The following is a 14504-nucleotide window of genomic DNA, read 5'->3' as shown; positions in this document are numbered from 1 at the left end:
TGATGTTGATAAAGATATTTGAAGCTTCTTTTATAAGCACGCCAACGACGACTTCTAGGCTTCTACCGAAATCTCACAACATCCTCCAATAGGGCCAGGTAGTGGAGAAGAGGAATTGGCTTTATCCTGCATAGACACCTCGCAGTCGAGGCGCCATGAGCTGCCCCAGAGATGACTGAGGAGAGTTCACTACTCCTTTCTTCAGACGACTGAGCTGTTTTAACGACAACAACGTTTTACAGAGACAAATTTCATTATGGTACGCTAAGAAAACATGAGATTTATAGGTAAGCATTCAAATCTCAACAGGGACTGCAAAGCCTGGCCCAGGCTTATTTGAACAAATTGGGGAGTCAGATAGTTTGTTGTCTCGATTAGAGAGCTTTTTGCCAAATAAAAGGCATTTTGCCAAATAAAACGCATTTAAAGATGACGGGAAAATCTTCTCGTGTGCTTGATGCCTGTCTTTCTGACTTTTGCGGTTCGCCTTGATGATGGCCATGTCATTACTCATTGGTAGCTGTTCCCTTAGTTATGTTTATCACCTCCCAACTCAAACTCCAATCGAGTTGATTCATCGAAAGATAATCATAACATGGCCAAAGCCTTTCAATGATAAAATTTTGAAACAGGTAAATGGGGAGACATTTGTCTCCACACACGTGATATTACACGTAAGTGCATTAGATATCGCACTTGTTGCATGCGCGACATTGTCGTCGGCAACTCTGGCTTGCTCGGTGGCAAGACAAATTTTTTCCTCGCTCCCTGAATTTCACCCCTAAATCCATACATTAATACCCTACCTGCCCACGCCATAGGGTCAATTTTTGCATTTTGGCAAACGTCATAGGGTTTTTTGCTACATCAGGTTTCACTGGTAGGGTTAATCCGGTGCCTAATCACACATTTGTGCCTGTTTTTCGCCCGGTTTCAAACGTGTTGTTGTCATCCCCCTACCGTTGTATGGGAGAACGACATTTTTTGACCGCAAACAAAAACCCGTGCATCCATAGTTAAGAGACGTGCCAGCTCATCAACGCTAGTCAAGGACGAAAAGCGCCACTAGGGCAGTCAATCAATCATCCAAAGCCCGCCTGAGGCTTCCAAATCACGCCATCTGACCTTTTGAGGTCCTTCTACCCGTCATCATGGCTGTTTTACCTCCAAAATCTGCAGCAGCCTCTAAGGGCGGCTCAGGTGCCAGGTTCAGACAGCGAAAAATCTCCGTCAAGGTCGCTTTACCCATATATAATCAAAAGGACCTTGTTGGAGGCGATGCCGAACTAGAACCTTCCCAGCTACATCATCTTAATGCGAGCTCTTCACAACAACCTCGTGATATGCATAGCATAGAAACGGGTGTCGATAAGAATGAAGAAGATGAGGTTCATCTTCAACAAGTCATCAATGCTGCTCAAAGAGTGTTGTTAGGCTCCCTCAAGGATGAGAAAGATAAAAAGGATAGCTCTGTCTACATCCCCACACCTGATGCTTCAAAGCTTTGGAAAGATGCATCGAAATACTACAATGATAACACTTTTGTTGAGCCTGAGTCTTACATCAAGTTCAGTGCAACTGTTGAAGATACTCTAGGTGTTGAATACAACATGGATGAGGAAGACGAAGAGTTCTTCAAGAATGTTCTTCTCAAGGAATACCCAAAGTCGAGCAAGAAAACTGAAAAGAAGAAGGATTCCAATGGAGACGAGACAAGACCATGCTCTGAGATCGAGTGTGAAATCGTCTTGGATAAGTTTGAAAAAACAATTGAGGAAAAACAACCGTTCCTCTCCATGGATCCATCCAACCTCCTTCCTTACTCAGAACTTTCCGCATACATTCTCGAAGAGTTCAACTCCAAGGGTAACAAAGAATATCCGTACCTGCAACCAGGACCTAACTTGAATTATATGTCCACTTCCACACTCAAGGAAAACCTTTCTAAGGAACTTAATTACGATCCATTCATCACTTTGTTTGATAAGAATCCACGCGACACGTCCAGTTTGCTGAAGACAAGACCAATCCCTTTGCTCATGCAGCTCTTTGGTCAAGCAATATATGACCACTGGAAGAAGAGAAAGATGGAGCGTAAAGGCAAGCAAATTACTCCACAATTAAAATTTGAGGATCCCAATGCAAATGAAAAGGACAATGATAATGACCCATACATTTGTTTCCGCCGTCGTGAGTTTCGTCAGGCACGTAAAACTAGACGAGCTGATAATTTGGGCGCTGAGAGAATTAGACTCCTTCAAAAATCTTTGCGCAAGGCCAGAGACTTGGTCTTCAATGTTTGCAAGCGTGAACTTCTCAAGCTTGACTACTGGAATTCTGAGTATGAGGTGTTCAAGACCCGTTGTGAAGCGAAGAGTGTCAAGAGAATTGCCGGTGTTAAAGGTGATGATCACTTGTTTTACCCACACAAGAGACGGAAGCTTCCAAAGATCGAGACAGAGGAAGACGAGTACGACACTCCAACTACCAAGGTTCGCAAGGAGAGAAAGAAAACTTCCGAAATGGAACCATCTACCTCATTGTCTTCCAAAGAGAAGCAAGTCGCAGGCCAGGTGCAACCTGAAGCATCCACTAATCAGCCATACGTTAAGTTGCCTCCTTCAAAGATTCCAGACTTGGACTTGGTTACCGTGAATTTGGTGTTGAAGGAGAAGAACGAGACTATCAAAAGGGCTGTGCTTGAGAAGTTGCGCAAGAGGAAGGAACATGATAGAGGTTACGTGAACATCACATATGACCCCTACCAGCCTTTCTTTAATCTTACCACGAATGATTTGAATCCACATCTTGAGTTGAGTCATATACCTTATTCATCAATTGCAGCCAGCAATTACCATCAGGTTAACACGACCAATGTCATTAGCGACTCTTTGAAGAGGTTGTTAGAGGATGCTAAGAAGCCTTTACCAGGAATGAAGACTTTCAAGGGAAGCAACGGTGAGCTTGTGCCATCGAAGCCGTTCCCACACTTGCAAAGTTTACTTGACGACCACATCAATTCGAAGAACAACTCAGAGAGTTACATCGCACACTTGCTAACGAGCATACAGAATAACGACTTCAGCTCGTACACCGAAGGCTACAACAAAAACGGAGTTACTGATGAGGAGAATTCAAAGTGCTCAGCACCTATCTTCAGAATGAGAAAGCGCCAAGGTCGCGTTAATCAGCAATTTATAGATAGAAGAGGTCTCATGAGAAGGCCCGATGCTGAGATTGACTCTTGGTTAAATGATTCTGATCTGGTGAATGAATCAAGCGATGAAGATTTGATGGATGTCGACGGTGCCAGGTCACCAGATTCTGAGGCTTCATCAGTCACCAATGCATATGACAGCAAAGCCGATGCTATCAAACGGTTGGATTCGCGTTGGCAATTCGACAACGACTATACCGAAACCGACAAGGGCATCAGGAGTCCATTCAGTTTGGATCCCTCTAGACTCAATTGCATCAGTGATGAAACGCAATCTATCAGGTTTGGCTCAATGCTTCTTTCGAAGTCCTACGATTTGTTGAGGGAAAGTGCACACCAGAGACAGCTCTTGATGCAGCAGGCGCGGATGAGGGCATTGCAGCAGCATCAACTAAATAATAGAAACCACCTGCAAAGCCTGCATCAGTCGTCACCAGAAGCTCAAAGCCAGGACACCGCGAAAGGAGGTGCTGCTCAAGGTGCCAGCAACATTTACAAAAAAAATGGTGGCACAATGGGTACTGCCGTGGCGAGAACACCACAGCAGCTTCATGCGATTCAACAATTCCGGAAGCAACAGAACCAGCAACAGCTCAATCAAGCATATCTCGCTCAAAAACGAAATGGCGGCGGCGGCAGCATGTCTCCAGGGCCATACAACGGGAATGCTGGCGCCAACACACAACTGTACAATAACAACGCTAAGTATACAACGGCAACTATGCAGAGTGGTCGTCGCTAAGCATTATAGAGGCGTTGCGTGAACTCTCTTGATGAGAACTTCACGGACTGTAACATAGCTTGACGATTTTAATGTCATGATTAATGAAACAAAGCATTGTAGATCCTTTTAATTCATACGTAATCTCCGTCCCTTGTTTGCCTCGGAACCTCGACGCACGGAGTACAATGGCGTTCATTTGATCCGAGATGAAGCAAGGGCTGTGGCTTACTAAGAATTCTGCAGGACACACATAACCAGGATATATAAAGTAGGGAGCAATCCACACCACGCCATCATTTTTTACCCTCAATTGATTTAAAATAATGTCAAAAAACATCATTGTATTTGGAGCTCACGGCAAAATTGGCCAAAGGCTTATCGGAGTTCTTGCTAAAAACAAGAGAAACACCACCGCAGTGGTGAGAAACGATTCTCAGGCACAGCAGATTTCCAAGGTCGCTGGGGTGTTGATTTCGTGAAAACCACCCACTTGGACTTGGCTCAAACTTCTGTGAAGGAGTTGGTTTCGAAAGTCCAAGGTCACGATGCCATTGTGTTGACAGTGGGTTCTGCTGGTAAAAACCTTTTGCAAGTTGACTTGGATGCGGTGGTAAAGACATTCGAGGCAGCTGTGGAGGCCAATATCCGTCGTCTTGTTCTTGTGAGTGCTATTTTTGCAGAAAGCCATGAGTTTTTCGAATCTAACAAGCTCCGTGACTACTACATTGCCAAGCACTACGCTGACAGGATCTTGATCAACGAGTTCAAGGACAAGTTGGACTACACCATCTTGAAGCCCTCGCTGTTGACCGATGGAGTTGGCACTGGAAAGATCCAGATTTACAAGCCTGGCACCGAAACGAAGTCAATTGATCGCCAAGACGTTGCTCAGCTGATCTTGCAGGTGTTGGACTTGAAGAGCACTTTCGGAAAGAGCTACAACTTCACCGGCGGAGATCTGCCAATTGACAGCGAGCTGACATGGGCCTAAGTCATGAAACAAAATTATCTAATTTTCTATCATGCCAATATACGTATGCAAAACTAAAATAACCCCTCAATCTCTCCGTCGTCGTTCACCTCCACATTCATGTAACCCGCATGGGTGGGCAAGCCTGGGATGGTCATGATCTCGGCTGCAAGAGCATACAAGTAGCCAGCACCAGCACTACATCTGACCTCTCTGATAGGCACAGTAAAGCCGGTAGGAACACCCTTCAATGCTGGGTCGTGCGAGAGGGAGTACTGGGTTTTGGCAATGCAAATAGGCAACTTGTCGAAACCCTGTTGAGTGTAGGTCTCGATCTGCTTTTTGGCCAAAGGAGACAACTCAATTGCCTCGGCGCCGTACATCTTGGAGGCGATTGCCAACAACTTGTCCTCGACAGAAGAGTTGACATCGTACAAGAAGGTCTGGTCAGTGGTCTCGTTCTTGGCAGCAGCATTGGCAACGGCTTCGGCCAACTTAAGAGCACCAGAACCACCCTCGGCCCAATGGGATGAAGCAACAGCGTAGTCGGCACCAGCAGCCAAGGCCTCTTCTTGAATGAGACGAAGCTCGTTCTTGCTGTCGGTCTCAAACTCGTTGATGGCCACCACAACAGGGACGTTGTACTGCTTGATATTGGAGATCTGCTTGGCCAAGTTGGCACAGCCCTTCTTCAAGAATTCCAAGTTTTCAGTGGTGTACTCAGCGGGCAATTCCTGACCTGGCTTGACGTCGGAAGCACCACCGTGCAACTTCAAGGCTCTGGAGGTAGCGACAAGAACAACGGTGTCGGGAGAAACACCAGCAGCACGGCACTTGATGTTGAAGAAACGCTCACCGCCCATGGTGAAGTCGAAACCGGCTTCGGTGATCACGAAACCCTTCTTACCGTTGTTGATAGGGTTTGCTGGGGAAGTCAACTTCAAGGCCAATCTGTCAGCAATGACGGAGGAGGCACCGATGGAGATGTTGGCAAAAGGTCCAGCATGAACGAAAACAGGGGTACCTTCGAGAGTCTGCATCATGTTAGGCTTAACGGCATCCTTCAAAAGAGCAGTAATGGCACCGGCACAGCCAACGTCCTCGGCAGTAATGGCAACTCCAGTGTCCTGTTGAGTACCAACAACAATCTTACCAACACGTTCTCTCAAGTCCTTGAGAGAGGTGGACAAGGCCAAGATAGCCATGATTTCAGAGGCAACGGTGATATCAAATCCAGAGGTACGAGGTGGGTACTTGGCGGCCTCATTTTTGCCTTGACCAATGGTGATCTCACGAACAAACCTATCGTTACAGTCAACCACACGCTTGATGGTGATGGATTCAGGGTCAATGTTGAGCTTGGCAAACTTCTCGATTTCCTCCTCGTTCAAGTCGTCAGGGTTGGTCTTGTTGATGCCCAACTTCTCCAAACGAGCCAACATCTGCTTGGTGAACAGACGCTTGCCCTTCTTGGCAGGCACCAAACGCTTGTAAAAACCCTTGGTAGTCTTGGAGGTAGCCTCGTGGAACATACGGGTGTCGACAGCAGCACACAACAAGTTTTGGGCAGCAGAAATGGCGTGGATGTCACCGGTCAAGTGCATGTTGAACTCATCCATAGGAATCACCTGGGCGTAACCGCCTCCAGCAGCACCACCCTTGACACCAAAGGTAGGACCCATGGATGGCTGACGAACGTTGGCGATAGAGTTGAAGCCCAAGTGAGCTCCAAGAGCCTGAGTCAAACCAATAGTGGTGGTGGACTTACCCTCACCCAATGGAGTAGGTGTGATACCAGCCACAAGAACAAAGTGTCCTCTAGAAGAGGCGTCGCCTTCAAGCTGCTCGTCCAAACGTTCAGCAACCTTCTTAGGGTCAACCTTGGCTTTGTAGTGGCCATAAGGCTCGAGCTCGGCTTCCAAGAGACCCAATTCTTGGGCAACCTTGGTAATTTTCTTTGGTTTCTGGGCACGGGAAATGTCAATATCGGATGGAACAGGGCGCTTGCATTCGAGAGGCAATGGCTTGAATTTGTGGTCGTGAGCCTTCTTGGCTTGAGCAATAGCAGCATCATACACATTGGAGCACAACATGGCCACAGTCATTGGGCCAACTCCACCGGGAACAGGCGTGATGTACGAGGCCTTTTTGGCAACCTCCTCGTAGGCAACATCACCCACGAGCCTCTTGCCGTTTTTGGCAGAAGGGTCCTCCTTGTAGTTAATACCGACATCGATAACCACAGCACCATCCTTGACCCAGTCAGCCTTGACGTACTCTGGAATGCCCACAGCAGCAACAATCACGTCGGCACTACGAACAACAGAGGGCAAGTCGTAGGTGTAACGGTGGCACACAGTGACAGTACAATCTTCGTTTCTCAACATGGCTGCAACTGGGGTACCAACAATGTCAGAACGGCCAATCACCACAGCAGACTTACCACGCAATTGGACTCCGGTGGTCTTGATAAGCTCCATAATACCATTGGGGGTGCATGGCCTGAATTTGGGATTACCACCACGCTTGGAGAGCTCTCCCACATTGAATCTGTCGAAACCATCGACATCCTTTTCAGTAGCAACGGCATTGGTAACTAGCGTCTCATTGATGTGCTTGGGCAATGGAAGCTGGATCAAAATACCATTGACCTTAGGATCTTTGTTCAAACGGTCAACCTCCTCAAGCAATTCTTCCTCAGTGAAGTCCTCATCGAATTGCACAAGCTTCAGCTGAATGTTGGAAATTTGGGCAGCCTTGAGCTTTGAACGCACGTAAGCGGAGGAGTCTGGCCTGCTACCGACCTGAATGATGGTCAACTGAGGCTTGAAGGTAAGCTGTTCGAATGTAATACCGTCATTGGTGACTGGTAAATCAAGCGATGGGAACTGTTCACGGTTGTATTCAATAACCTTCTGAGCCACCTGGTGTTTGATAGACTTGGCCAATTTCGTTCCAGACACCACTACGGCATCGAGATACCTTGGGGTGCTATGAAGTTGTTTTCTGGCAGAGACCTGCCACGTTCTGGAGAATCTTGCCAACATGGTAGGTAGTTGGGGATTATTCAGTCCGGACCGATGAGCGTGTAGTTGGGAAAATTTAGTTTGCTAAAAAGCTAGGGTAGCCTTGTATCGGTTGAAAAGAGAATCCGCAAATGAATCGAAAGAATTAAACAGGAATACGATTTGAGACAATCTGACCGTGGTATATGATGCATTGGAAAATTAATCAATAGGCATCTCGCTAGCTGCATACCGTGCAGTACCTGCTTAAGCAAGATTGGCCGGAAAAAATTTCTCCATGAGTCATTTGGGTGTCGGACTAGGTTAATCCGCAGGGCAAGTGCCCTACCAACACCCTCGACTCTCATTAGAATAAATATAGACACAATTTTGTGATTTGACCCCTCCAAGAGCCCCAAATCACGTCACTGACAAGATATCACAGATGACATGCCTTCGTCCATGTACAGTAAAGACGTTTTGACTCGGCTTCACCAGTGCTGCAGACAATGCCCGTTTTTTGACTCGGTTCTTGACTCTGTGACACCATCCTGTAGCGAACGCACCTCTTCATATCTTGCGATGCATTTTCTCTCCTCCATTTCACATGGCTAACTCTTTTATTTTGCATTCTCAACACTCTCAGACAATATAGTCTTCGGGCTAGCGGACTCTTCTCTCACAACTTCTAGTTGGTTAGGCGCTATCACTTTTGGCAGCAAGATCACCTGTGCGGCATGCCCAGACTCGATTTCCACAACAGAGTCACTTTCCGGGGTACCTTCCGAGGACCCTATCTCGATAACTTCCTCTGGTGCCTTATCAATATCTGCACGCTCAGCGTCGTTCTGCACCGAGTCACTTTCGGTTTTTGCAACCAGTTCGTGCGGAGGTTGAGAAGGTTCTTCAACAATTGGGCTTGGTAGGGCGGCCGTAACATCTGGAGTGCTTCGTAAACGCTGCAACATACTTCTCGCTCTCACCATCACATCCTCTTCTTCAGTTTGTGGCGCATCCTTCTCCTGAACCTCACTAACTGGCGTTTCATCTGCTGCAGATGTTGGATCCTGACCAGAGAGCAGCTCCGACGTTTTTGTGCCATTTTTGGAGCCGTACAATTCAGCAAGAACTCTACCATGTCTCTCTCGTGCCCTGCTCTTCTCTCTAGGAGCTCCCGATTTAAGCTGGCGTAAAAGCTCATCAACAGCAGCAACACTAACCGAATCATCTTGACCCCCTGCTGCATCGTCATCATCGTCATCATCTTCATCATCTTGGTGATTTGCTTGATCTTCCAATTCCTCCAGGCCTGCCTGTTGTGATGCTTGTTTGGAGTTCTTTTCACCGTTGACGCCAGACCGTTTCGACAACTTGCTCTTCTCTCTCTTTTGGATAGCTTGCTTCTTGATTTCATAAGCTCTCTCTTCTTCCTCTCTCTGGACGTTCTCAGCGTGAACTTGCTTGAACTGGCTGACGAACGCTGTAAATTTCGCAAAAAAAGTGTTTCTGCTATTGCTGTCTTCAGGCTTTTCATCAAAATATATCATCAATGCGCTGTGATCTTCAACGGTTTTGCGAAGCTGCTCAATAAGCTGATGGGCATTTTCTTTGGCAACAATAAGGGGTCGTCTGATCACACGGAGAATCTTGTCCTCTGGATGAAATATGGAAGGATCCTTCAAGTTACCCTTCTCTAACGAAACAAGAGTATTGGTTATATTCCTTTCGTATTCCTCACAGTCCTTCTCTATCTGCTCAACACTGATATTGTGCATCTGGTTTAGAACGTTCAATTCGTCGACAAACGAGCCCCATTCTGAGAATTTATTTCTGACGATCCTCTCCACGTAATGTAGAAATGTCATGGTGTTCGAGTTATCTTTGAGAAATTTCAACCTCTGCAAAGTATCGAGTTTAAATCCCAGTGCTTGTTTAGCATCATCATTCATATAGTTCACAACCTCAAGAATTAATCCAAGAACATGTTTGAGATTTTCACTTTCCTTGATTGCCTTTACTGTGTTGTCTATCATGGTCAATTTGTTCCTCAAATCCTCGAAGTCTTTCTTGTAAGTTTGAGTGACAAGGAGAGCTCTGGACCGTGACTTCCAATAGTGTCGCATATTGTAGATCTCGAGGAATACTTTGTCAGCCCTTTCAAGATCGTCACTAGGCTTGGATGGTTTCGAGTCTGGATTGCTAAGGTCTCTTGAATAAGGAACAAAATTTCTGAACTTGGACTCTGAAAAATCGTTGAAAATTTCAGAGGTGAAAAACTCAAGAACACTAATGTTGTCGACGATGTCCTTGTCGCAATGCAAAATCTTGAGGGCAAGGTCCTCCGCAGAAACATTATTGTACATGTGCAAATAGATTCCAAACTGATGAGCAATGTCTCGAGGAATGAGAGTCTCTTTCGCCTTTGCTGCTTTTTTAACAGCATTGACATTGACAGCTTTCTTCTTTGGAATTTCTTTCACCTTGAAATGTGTTTGCACCTCGTTATATGCGCCATGCGTTTCGAGCTGCTCCAAAATAACCTCCTTCTTAATATCAGCCCAGATTGTAGATGTCGTATCATTGACATTGTTAACGTGGACCGGCTTAAGCTTAACAGCCAGTTTTTTCCTTGAGGACGCAGCGGCTGTGGCTTCCTCAATGGCCTTCGAACCTTCACTGTCATTCTTTCCACCTGTCAAGTTTGGAGAAAGTAAATCAGGTGCTAGAGGAGGAGGTGGTGGAGGCCCAGTCAGGGTATCAGGCGATGCAATAAATCCAGGTAATGGTGGTGGCGGTGGAGGGCCAGACTTTTCACCCAGCTCGCTCGCAGCTCCAATGAAGGCGGGTAAAGGTGGAGGTGGAGGTGGAGGTGGAGCCCCAGAGCCATTAGTACCTGCTAGCATTGGTGGGAGTGGAGGCGGTGGAGGTGGAGGAGGACCAGGCGCCGTTGACTTGGAGGAATCGGGAAGGAACGAAGGAAGCTTGGGAGGAGGTGGAGGCGGTGGTGGGGGCGCCGCCTGATTAGCCGCCCCAGCTTTATTAGCAAGGAGTTTTCCGAAGTCTGGAAATTCTTTAGTGAGCTTATTGCTGCTATCAATGTCCTTATGTGGAGAAGTGGAACCATCATCGTACTCACCTAATCCGCCTTTTGCGCCTAGAGCTATCAAGTTGTCTTCACTCTTCAGATCACCAAGATGCCCGGTAAGATTGCTTGTCACCTTCGACTTCTTCAAGTTGGTATTTCTGGATTTCTGCCTGGACAACTTGTATTCGAGCTCATCCAACACGACTCCCTGTGCGCCACTGCTGGGACTTGATTTGTCATTTGCCGAAAGGGAAGAAAACAGTGCTCTGTTGACCAGACTTCTGCTACCGTCTGAAGGCTTTCTAGATCTTTGCAAGTCCGCGTCGAGGCGTTTGATCGTGTTCAGCATGAGATTTATTTGTTTTTCTTGGGATATGATTGTGATCTTCAGCCTCTCGAGTTCCTTCTCCAAACGACTCACACGGTAGCTGTCGGTCTCCGTAGCAGTAGTTGATTGAGGAACGGCTTTGCTTTCTCTCAATTCGACGATTTCACGTTTGAGCGCTTCCACTTCCATGACAGCACGACGAGCAGTGTCATCACTCTCTAATCGGTCAATGAGCTTTTCCAAAGTGACGTTGACAACCGAGTCGGATTTTGAATGCCCTAGATCGTCATCGATGAGATGATCTGCGACGAGGTCAAGAATATTGAAGAGTCGCCTAGACTCATCCTTGGGCCGTGACTTCCTGATGTATCTCACTCTCTCCAAGAATGAATTCATTTGATTGTGGTCACCGTTAGACTTAGTATGATCAATTAAGTCGCTATCGAGCTTAGTTCGAATGTCACTAGGCGGCGAAGTCACGGAGTCTGCATCGTCCTCAGAATCGATTCTGAACAGGGATTCCATCAAAAAGTTGGAGTAATCTCCTTCAGCAAGACTATTATAATGAGCTATGTGCCTCAAAATTCCCTCATCATTAAATCTTTTGACCTTTTCAAGGATTTTATCTAATCTGCTGTCAGAGAATTCTTTTCGAAGAACAATTCGATCTTTGGGCCTCTCGCAACGTCCAAGTAGTTGGTTGATGAAGATGATCGTCACTAGAAGATATTCTTTCAATATACCTTCGTGCAATGAACGATGCTGTTGAGCTGTCTGAAGATGTTGATCTAGTGTAGATTCCAAAGCGTTCATCCATGGTTGGAACCGGACAAACATGAGGAACTTATCCTGAAGCTTGCGAAACTCATCCATAAGATGAGGAAAGAAGTTGAAGTCCTCAAAATGTGTCAAGTAGATGAGGAGCTCGGTTGCTAGTATTCTTGTCTCAATACTAGGGGATAATAACGAGAAGGGTAAGCTTCTCACGACTTGAAGATGCTCCTGGTTGATCAAGTTGGGAGCAAATGATATTTTCAGGACTTTATCGTTTGATGGATCTGTTGCCATTAACGTCTTGAGACATTTACAGATAATCTTTTCCTTTTCGAACTCATCGTTCGACTTAATGCTCTTTTGGTTAATCTGCTTGAGTAAGTTTGCCAACGCAGACTCACCTTGCTGTTCACGGAATTCTTTCACCCACTTATTGAGACTGACAAGACGCTTATCCAACTTCTTGAAATCTTTCGCTTGTAAGGAGTTGCGAAGAATCTGTCTTATGAACCACACGGGAGAGCCTTTCTTCGCGTTAGAAGTCACTGTGGGGGATGGGACACCAGGAATTGGGGTATGCAATGTGCGATTCAGAGAATCCGAGTGGCGTTCTCGTTGGGTATTGGAGCTTGACCTGCTTGGAGTCTTTGTATCGAGCTTTAGGGGTTTAGCTTCCACAGAGATGGTAGCCTCTTGGAGGAGTTGTGGAAGATCGAATGCAGCGTTAGTTTCACCCTCACTAAGAAGAAGCTCCCACTTTCGTTTGAGGGGAGTTTGCTTGAAGGAGTCTTCTGGAAAGACCCTGATTGAAAGCAATTTCTGGAATAAATGCTCCACCACGGCGGGCTCAGGCATTTGGTCGATGTGGGATGTAACGACATGGAAAGAATGCAAGGAATTAGATATTATGGCCTTCGAGCTGGGTGCATTGTAGCCGGCGAGGATGTTGGAGCTTGAGTTGGAGCGTTCCTTTGGCTTTGAATACAAAGGCGCCGGAGGGCCCAATTTGGCTATGCTATTAGGAGCTTCAAATGTAGAGCTGCTCATGCTTTGGGATCGGGGGATTTGCGAGTCTGGGAAGCTGGTGGATCTAGGTTTCGGATCGAGGGAGCCGAAGCTTGTGGAGCTATCGTTGGCCGAGCTCATGATGTGTTCCGTAAGTGCTAAGTCTACCAGCTGGAAGTTGCCTCTTGATGGAGACCGTGACATCACAGGACTGTGAGCAGTAACAGGGCTGACGCTAGTCAACTCGCTCGCCGTATAAACAGGAGCCAAGGCAGGTCCTGCCTTTGGTTTCAATCTGAAGTCGTCTGATCCAAACAGAACCCGTTGTGGCAGCTCCAGGACCGTAAAAGAGTCCTTCCTCGGTAGGTACCTGACCTGCGTTGGTTCCGTCAGATCAGCCACAGCATTGTAAGAAATGGCATGGAAAGCATCCTCTTCCGGCAGCAGTTCCTGTGGTCTGGCCAGCTTTGGCGGCAGAGCCAGTCCCGAGAGAGACTCCTGGTTGAATTGAGTAGCTAGGTTGAGTCTGGATGCTGTTCTGCCCAATTTGCGTATCGATTTGGCGAAGACATTCATTTTATTGGGCCGGGCCGAAACCGGCAGCGAGAGAGAGCTCAGATCGTTCTCAGAGCCCTCATTCATCTTGTAGAATTGGGTTTCTACTGCCCAGCTGGTGTGGATGTTTCAGAATCGATGGCTGGGACAGGAACCAGGAAGCGCACGATACAGATCATAGAGGAAAGTGGCCCCATGCACGAAATTTTTAAAGAATAAAGAGAAAAGTTTATTTTGATTTACAAGGCCAAGGCGAGAAAGCTTTTTATTGAGTGAAATGTGTAAAAGTGAATGGTCTTCCCGAGGTACCCGTAACGTTACTACCATGTGGTTATCAGCACGGCTGCGAAATACGAAGGTGTCAAGCAGCAAGGGGCACAGGGGCAAACAAAACCCACAGATTTCAATAGAAATCGAGATTCCAACCTTTAAGTTGCCTAACAGTTCTTGATTGGCCCAATGGCACCACTTCCAGCTCCTTCTTTCTCCATGGCTTGGTTATCAGCGCGAGACAATGGAAGCTTGGGTGCAAAATCTGTACTCAGTGGCTGCAAATCGCTGCTTTGTTATCAGTGGTATAGACTTTTGAGGGGTGGCAGTGAGATGGCTTTGGATGGTTATGTGGTACCTGCATTGGTGACGATTGCCGTTTCCAAGACGAGGTTGGCCGTGGAAGTGGCTGATAAGCGATTTCTGACATGTGCGGCCTTTGTTGCGATTTTCTGGGACCAAAAGGCTGGGCGTGAATGAGCATGTTTTGTGAGTGACCTTCTAGAAATGGAAGTGTTAAAGAGAAGGAGGCACCGAATGCCTTCAGATCAAGATGCAAGCAAGCATCCAC

General features: G+C 46.7%; 2 protein-coding genes across 2 annotated transcripts; one reads left to right on the top strand and one right to left on the bottom strand. All coding sequences in view use genetic code 12, as the record gives it.

Moving 5' to 3' along the window:
• Positions 1-1151: 1151 nt before the first annotated feature.
• On the top strand, positions 1152-4932 carry CXQ87_000495 (uncharacterized protein; the record flags this gene model as incomplete). Its single annotated transcript, XM_025479071.1, has 2 exons — positions 1152-3922; positions 4359-4932. 2 exons carry the CDS (start codon positions 1152-1154, stop codon positions 4930-4932), a joined length of 3345 nt encoding a protein of 1114 aa, XP_025338544.1.
• A 53-nt stretch (positions 4933-4985) lies between these two features.
• Positions 4986-13750, bottom strand: CXQ87_000494 (uncharacterized protein; the record flags this gene model as incomplete). The annotated part of the gene is made up of 2 exons (XM_025479070.1): positions 4986-7947; positions 8589-13750. 2 exons carry the CDS (start codon positions 13748-13750, stop codon positions 4986-4988), a joined length of 8124 nt encoding a protein of 2707 aa, XP_025338543.1.
• Positions 13751-14504: the final 754 nt, after the last annotated feature.

The sequence above is a fragment of the Candidozyma duobushaemuli genome (assembly GCF_002926085.2).
Source record: "Candidozyma duobushaemuli strain B09383 chromosome Unknown A_B09383, whole genome shotgun sequence".
Taxonomy (NCBI): Eukaryota; Fungi; Ascomycota; class Pichiomycetes; order Serinales; family Metschnikowiaceae; genus Candidozyma; species Candidozyma duobushaemuli.
Note: the sequence above shows the minus strand (reverse complement) of the source record. Positions and strands in the feature narration are given on the sequence as shown.